Genomic DNA, 7,816 nt, shown 5'->3' with positions numbered 1-7,816 from the left:
CTTTAAATTTGTTCAAATCTACACAGATGTTAGCTATTGATCCAAGTTTGATCCTTCTGAAGTTTGACCCCAGCAGCAGTTGTTTGCTTCTAGCTTAGACATACCAAATGTATGAATTTGTTTATTGTGAACAGTTAAACCCTTAGGAATAGTTTAAAGAAACATTCAAAGTGATAGATCACTCTGACTTTATTTTCCAATATTAATAAGTGCTGATTTCTAAATTGTACATACTAAAACTGTATTACATTTCAAGGCCATGTAGCACATTAAAAATGCCTTTACATGACTGTACGAATCTATTAAATTTGTTAGAGTCTCTTGTGGGTTACATATATAAGACTCGACTAATTTGTATAACTTTGCACCAGTTGGACGAAAAACCTAATTAAATATGCAACTTGGTGTATGGAACGTTTATTCAGCACTAGCTACAATTTCCCCGTTATTTTCGGTACCAAATTAAACAAACTATATATGGTTTCAAGTTGACCTACTTGTTCACAAAAGAGTTCTCCTAAGCGTATTGGCGCCTAAGCGTATTCAAACTAGAGATGTACCGAATATTCGGTTTGCCGAATTTATTCGGCCGAATCGGCCACTTTTGCAAAGATTCGGTTTCGGCCGAATAATTTGTTGCGATTCGGCCGAAACCGAATCTTTTATGAACACACATTTGAAGCGTTAAGCGTGTCTTTCCTGCTTAGTACCAACGAAAATCCTGTCAGTTATTATATTTTTGCCACATTATCGTTTTCCCCACTGCAGACAACTAAATAGTAATTCATTGCCGGGTTGGAAATTATGCTTAAGGCAATGTTAAACCCCACAGAACTGAAATAAGGACGAAACACAACCATTCTGCACTAATTGCCTGGTAGATAAACTTATGTTTTCATGTCAAACGCGTGCCGTACGACTTCGCGTGACATCATTAATGGTTCGGTTGATTCGGCCGAATTTATTCGGCAAAACCGCCGAATATTCGGTTTCGGCCGAATCGAAATTTCGCCGATTCGGTACATCACTAATTCAAACCACCTGTGCCGAGCGCATCGAGAATCGGAGAAGTTTAATACGCTTTGCCTTTTTTCTTTTTCGAAAACGAGAGAAATGCGTATCGAATACGCAGTGCAGAGCGGGAGGGCTCAACTTGACGCAAGACAGACTTGACGTCAACTTGACGCAAGACATTACGGGACAGTTTTTCGGGGATTAGAAATCAGCTGTTTTTGCGCAGCAATGCCATGTCGTTTTATTAAGTTTTCACGCGCATTTTCAGTTTTAGCGAAGGTTTCACATCTAAGACGTGATTTAATATCGATAAACGTGTTCGGTTTTGTCTAACTATGTTGATTAACAAAAAAGATAAAAAACTAAACTTGACTTTTTGGAATGCCACGATAAACGGTCTTTAATTTCTCGTTGGCAGCTTGGCCACGGCATGACCACGGAGCACTAAAGGTTAACTTGTAAGTATTACACAGTTATGAACGATTTTTCGTCATACCGTAGCTTCTTATTTTTGACAAATCAATTCAAGAATCAATACTTACGTCATGTGTAAATTAGGCAAAACGGTATTGTTGAACACTGCGTGCTTTTGAAAACGGTGTCATAAGGTCATTAAACGGTCGTTTTGCGCAAATACCGTGAGAGGTAACTACAGGTCAATGGTTCTCGTTTTGCGAAACAAAGTAAGTGAAAAATGATTTGTTATGTATACCTATGTAGCAAATGGCTTTCTAGGAAAATTTGTGTTTAAAAAATGAACTTAGATGACAATATTAAGGTCAAAGCAAGAGATTAAATTGAAAGTATTTTTTCCATTCTTTATTACTGTTATGACAATAACCATGCAAAAAGAATACAGACAAAACTTGTTAAAATGTATTAATGCTTTCAAATAATTTGTCCGTAAGAATCTAAAAATAACCGCAACATTTGTTTTCCGTAAATCCGCATAAACACGCATGTGGGGACCCATTCGTTTTTGTTCGCAAAAAGAATAATATGTGTAAATTAAATGATGTGTAAACTTACAGTAAATTGTTAAATAGGATATAACATGTATAAAATGGAAGTATATTAAAAAGCTACCTTTCTAGTTACAAGTTAACTGCAGTCTATATTTTTTTTGCCGTAACCTTTTAGGAAGACGCACAACCAACGTTTGTGTAAAATGTTATAAGACTGGTATAACCAAGTAGTTACCAAACCTTCGCCGTTTTGGCAGCGATGCGCGAAAGTGTCGTCACCATTGTGAATAGGCACACCAGTAAAATGAGGAAACCGGTCATTTCTAACAGCACAATCTCATTGTTTCCTTTCTTCTATTGACAGGTAGCAGTTTTCCTTATGGATACGCAAGGCTTGTTCGACGAACAAAATTCTCAGCTTGGTGATATGCACCTCTTTACGCTTAGCGCTTTTCTCAGTTCCCACCAAATATACAACTTGGGGAAGATTATAAACACCAACGATTTGAAACAGTTGCAGGTATATAAGGAACGAAGCAATAGGAACAAAAACACAGCGAAGGGACTAGTTTAATTGGCGACGGAGGATTATACCTCTAAAGTCGCAATCTTATGAGCATAATTTACACATCAAAACAATAAATAATAATGATCCGTTTTAACTTTTTAAAACAAATATACCGGCCCATATGTGACAAGTCCTAGAACCCCTCCCAGTAAGTCAAGGCGTCCCAGATGTTTAGCATAATTGGCTAAAACACATCCTATACTTAACTAAGGATGACAACAATAACAACTATATTTAACTGACCCACACTCATACCATGTTTTATGTTTTTAGATGTTTTGTGAGTTTTACGAAAAAGTCGTGAAAAAAACAGGAAAGTTGAAAACACCACAGGTATGTTTTTTCAGAATATTGTAAAAAGAAAACGTCCTAGTTAGATAATATTGTAGGTTGCCTAAACATTCAGATATGACATAACGAAGAAATGCATTTGTCTAAAATGTCGTTATTTTGTAAACATAATTTTAAAACCTAAAATGCCAGGATGCTTTTTGCTACAATTAGTTCAGACATGAAGTTCTTTTTTGCTGTTTTACAGTCGCTGTTGTTTGTTCTGCGGGACTGGCAGGACAGGTTTTACAAATTCGGCCACGAAGGAGGAAAAAGTTATCTTAAAACAAAATACGAAAAGTCAGCGCCAGAATTCAAATCAATGTATCTTAAAATCCAAGAAACGTTTGCAACAACTGAATGCGCTCTTATGCCGCATCCTGGCTTTGAGATAGCGGAACTCGGGGCAACAGATCCTGTCCCCGAGCTTGGTGGTAAGACAACAAACAGACATAAGTTTTAAGAGATTATCATAAAATCTCCATTTTTTATTGGGACAGCTGTTCGTGGAACCTTTTTGGACATTTGCGGTGAAACTTTCCAGCTCATGTTCGAAAATCCAATTGTCAAGACAATGAACGAACAACCATTGACTGGAACTGATATTGCAAACTTGGCTTATACTATCTCACACCTATTAGAAAAGAAAAAGTTTGGAGTTGACATTATGTATCAGGTGTTTGTTATTATTGTGTTGTTGTTGTTTTTTGAAAAAAAAACGAACCACAAGTTTATTTAGGCTCAAGCTTCAGCCAATTTGCAAAACATACTGAGTCAATGTGAAATGAAGTTTCTTCATTATTTAACGGTAAGAGTTGATCTCACAGCATATAGAAATGTTTAATAAAGACAAAAACATTTTAATGCATTCGACTAGAAACAGCAAATACAGCGAACACAAGAAGAGTTAAGAAAATATCACTCCGAAGCTGTAGAAACAGCAATGAAAGAATTTGACTCAGAAAGAAAGATTGGAAACCCAGTCCACATTGAACAAACGAGAACAAAACTCTGTCGTTCTCTAAAGGACCGTTATTTTATGTTCCAGTGTCACAATGAGTATTTAAAGGTTAAACCATGCAATAAATATAAAATTGTCTTTATCAATATGTGCTAGAAATGACGTTTGTGCGTTTTCATTTGAAGATTGACGTAAAAGAAAACCAAGCCAAGTTGGGTGGAGATTGCGTCAACTCTTACATGGAGGTAAAGAAAAATTTGGGTTTGTAGAACATGGTTTGATCACATCAAAAAACAACCAAAAACTTTTTGCCTTGGACAGGATAATAGCTTAAACGCATTTGCAGAGTTTCTCATCGCGTGATTATACAGTCATGGATGGAGAGGAGTTCATGCACAGTGTCGAAATAAAAAAACTGGTTGCCCTTGCAAAGTTTAAACCACCATCATCACAACAAAATGATTTGGAGATTGAAATCTGGAAAAAATCCAAAAAACGAATGGAAGCCGTAATTAAAGCTAAAACCGACTTATTTCGATTGAAAAACGATTTAAACGAGGTATCAAATGTATCAAGTTATAAAATGATATTTAAAATGTGCAACAAATTAAAACTACTTCTCTGTAGCTAAAACTGGACACGAAGCTTCGAGAAGCGATTATGCAGGCTCTGGGCAGTTTCGAGGCAATTGTTAAAAAGGTAAAAATTATGTTTAAGTCATAAACGTAATTTATTTGACATGGTGAGTTTATCGGTATGGTATGGTATGTTTTACTGTTTAATGTCCTGCAAACAATTGTATGAGCGCTCGTTTAGGTTTACAACGGCATACCAAAACGAAAGTAAAAATGCTGTGAATTTGGGAGTTTTACTCAAACTGTGACCATGGTTGTTCCATTGTTTTATATTTACCCTCAGAACGAAGTTGCCCATGCTGACATGGAAAAACTCATTAAGTGTGAAACAAAAAAACTCGAAACCATAACAGGTTTCAAGTTCAAACCAACATTGCCTGTAGTTACAATCAATAAGAAAACGTTGAGAACCTTTTTGGAAGATATTGCACAAATATACAAAGAGAGGATGATAATTGAAAAGGTAGAGAGTATAGTTAACTAAAAACAAATTTAAGTACAATAAATATGGTGTTTCAGGCAATTGTACATGGAGATGTTGATCCTCTTACATTTGCAAAAGTACAAAAGATTGTCGCATCGCATGTACGTCTTTCTTTTTTCCATTGTTTGGAGCTTTGTTGTCATTTTTAACATGCACGAATTTTTGACAATAACATAATGTCCCAAACTTTCAACCATTGCCTGGTGGCACAGTAAAAGTAATTTTAAATTGTAAATTATCGAGCAGCCTATTTATTTTTACATCCCCAGGGTGAAATTTGTAGTGACAGCATGCCCCCAATATTGATAGACCGTGCTTTGGAGAGTATTCCTCCCACGAAAAAAGCAAGTGTGTATTCAACCGTCGACGCCATGTGCAAAAACGAGTGGTATCTTCAAAATTTTAACTGGAAGCGAGAAAAAGTAAACTGCAATGTTACAAATTATATGAAAGTGAAAACGATGAAACTAATTCTGCTTACAGGATAAAGAAAAAATCAAAGCGCTAGAGACTCAAGTCTCAGCTGTTGACAACATGATTACCTCATTGTCGAAATCAAAAAGTTACGTTAAAATATTGGAAGATATTGAAAAGGAAAAATATGTGTTTGAGGAGAAATTGCAATCAATTACAGAGGAATCTTTTGTGGAAGAAAGAACAACATCTATCGAGAAAATATCAAATACAGCCAAGGAAACTTGCAAGGCTGAACAGGATGTGTACGAGGTACAATATCAAAGAAACTTAGTTTAAAACGCTAAAAAATAATAAACCTGTATTAGACTGGTGTTGGGCAATATGGATGGACAGTTAACACTAGGTTCACGACTAGATCGATCGCTATCCAGTTTGACTTTATAGTGGAGTAAATGACGGTATTTTATTGCGTATTAATGTATCCTACTATCACATAATACTTTTTTACGCTAACCGTGGACAATCGCTGCTGTGAATGTCCTTACAATATGTAGCTTTGACGCCAATGTTTAAATGTTAAAGACAAAAATAAAAACGCATTAAGTAATCAAAGAAGCCGTAATAATAAGCGTGCTGCAAACAGCGAAGGCCCATTTATACTATATTTAGTGAAGTGTCGCCTCACTTTACCTTGCGACCCGCTGTTTAAGGGTTTTTAATTACAATATGTAAACAAAAAAACATAACATATAAACATAACTATGTGATAAGTAATTAAATTTAAGGCAAATAGCGTGCCATCGTTTTTTGCCAAATGAACCAACTTCTTCAAATTAAAAACCCATAAACAGCGGTAACATAAAGTGTTTTGCGTAGGTTTAAGCCGCTTCATACGCAGAAAAACTCTCGGTAGGCGATCGCTTGCTCATTTCTTCGAGACGAGCGCCCGAAATCAGCCAAGCGCGTAACCAGACAGACAAATTAAAACAATCATATCTACGCAAGTTTAAGAGGGCGAAAATCAATACGAATGCTACAAATCGTTCAAATTATTTTCTTTAAAAAATTATTGGGCCAAAATTAACTTTGCCTTATATTTAGCGTAAAGACAAAAACAAATATGCACTTGCACGCATTTTACCTTTCAGGACCTCATTGGTGAGAAACTGAACAATTTTCTAACGTGGACAATATGGAAATGTTGTCAAGAAATAAACGAGGTGTGAACGATTGTAATGTAAATAAATAAGTGTGCCGTGTTGGTTGTCGTTTTGCGTTGAGGATATTATTCAGTTACTCATTTGCAAATAGTTGTTTTTTGCTTTTTACAGCACTTGCATAGCGTTAGTGCCAAACAAGAATTCATGGATAACTTAAGAAATAAGATGAAATCGAAATTCGCCGACCAAAGCCGAAAATTCGAGCAAAACGACAAAGTACATGCGAAGTATGGTGAGTATTTCAGAATTGCCATCGATGCACAAATGATCAAATGGGAGAAGATCAACCAATTTCACCGCGAAGTCTTTCCAAGAATGACAGGATGGGGTGAATTTTTGAGATCTGCTAAGCACTTTCTAAATTATCGAATTAGTTATAAATTACCAGAATGGATGCAAAAGCCTGCGGAAGTATTAAATGATTTTTTTACTTCGCATTAAACCAAAAATCTTTAAGCATGGCATTAATATGTTTTGCAAAAAAGTACGCATTTTGACTTGGGTAAAGTTGTTGTATTTTTTGTACAAAATGTGTTTTGCTTCAAACTGTAGTTTGATAGTTTTGTGTCGTAGCGTTTTATATTTCCTGTACAACGTGTAAAAAATTAATAAACATAGCATGGTACCTTGTTGTTTTTACCCAGACAAACAGTAAGTGTGTTTATCTTTAACATACTTTCAAGTATCTTGTAGTTTTATTTTATTCTCAGTGGTATCACATTGCGTACATTTGTCATTTAACTTTTACGTTTTTTTTTCTTTTTGATTAAAAATCAATAATTTTTTCTTTATAAGCAAAAGGACAACTCAACTCTCGCGTGCATGGTAGGCTATTGGCATTAATAACGTTGTGTTCTCGTAAAGTTATAAAGTTACTCGTAAAGATATCACGACTTTGTTAGTGTTCTTGTTCACACACTCGTTTTCAGGAAAGTTGCACAAATCGACTATTCCATGCACAAGCGAATGTCAGCTTTTAGTTTCATGTTAACCAAGCTCTTTTTCCTGCATGCAACAAAACCCACAGATGAGACCCAGCATTGACTAGCAAACCGGCGCAATTAAGTATTCTATACATTCTTATGTTACGAAAACGTAACAGCAATACAATAAATACGTAAGCCAAGTAACAGTTTATAAAGTTAAAAAACATAGTTTAATCAAATTTGGGATTTAGCTCTTGTGCTTTATCCTTTATTTGGAACAGGACCCTATACGGTAC

General features: G+C 35.5%; 1 protein-coding gene across 1 annotated transcript; it reads left to right on the top strand.

Moving 5' to 3' along the window:
- The first annotated feature begins 2,283 nt into the window (after positions 1–2,283).
- Positions 2,284–4,107, top strand: LOC145234478 (atlastin-like). Its single transcript, XM_080099205.1, has 6 exons — positions 2,284–2,499; positions 2,821–2,880; positions 3,086–3,311; positions 3,378–3,553; positions 3,755–3,946; positions 4,024–4,107. Exons 1-6 carry the CDS (start codon positions 2,359–2,361, stop codon positions 4,105–4,107), a joined length of 879 nt encoding a protein of 292 aa, XP_079955331.1. The 5' UTR covers positions 2,284–2,358.
- The last annotated feature ends 3,709 nt before the right edge of the window (positions 4,108–7,816 follow it).

Source organism: Phallusia mammillata, chromosome 6, assembly GCF_965637545.1.
Source record: "Phallusia mammillata chromosome 6, kaPhaMamm4.hap1.1, whole genome shotgun sequence".
NCBI classification, from domain to species: Eukaryota; Metazoa; Chordata; class Ascidiacea; order Phlebobranchia; family Ascidiidae; genus Phallusia; species Phallusia mammillata.
The sequence above is the reverse complement of the archived record's forward strand: the minus strand, read 5'-3'. Positions and strand labels throughout refer to the sequence as shown.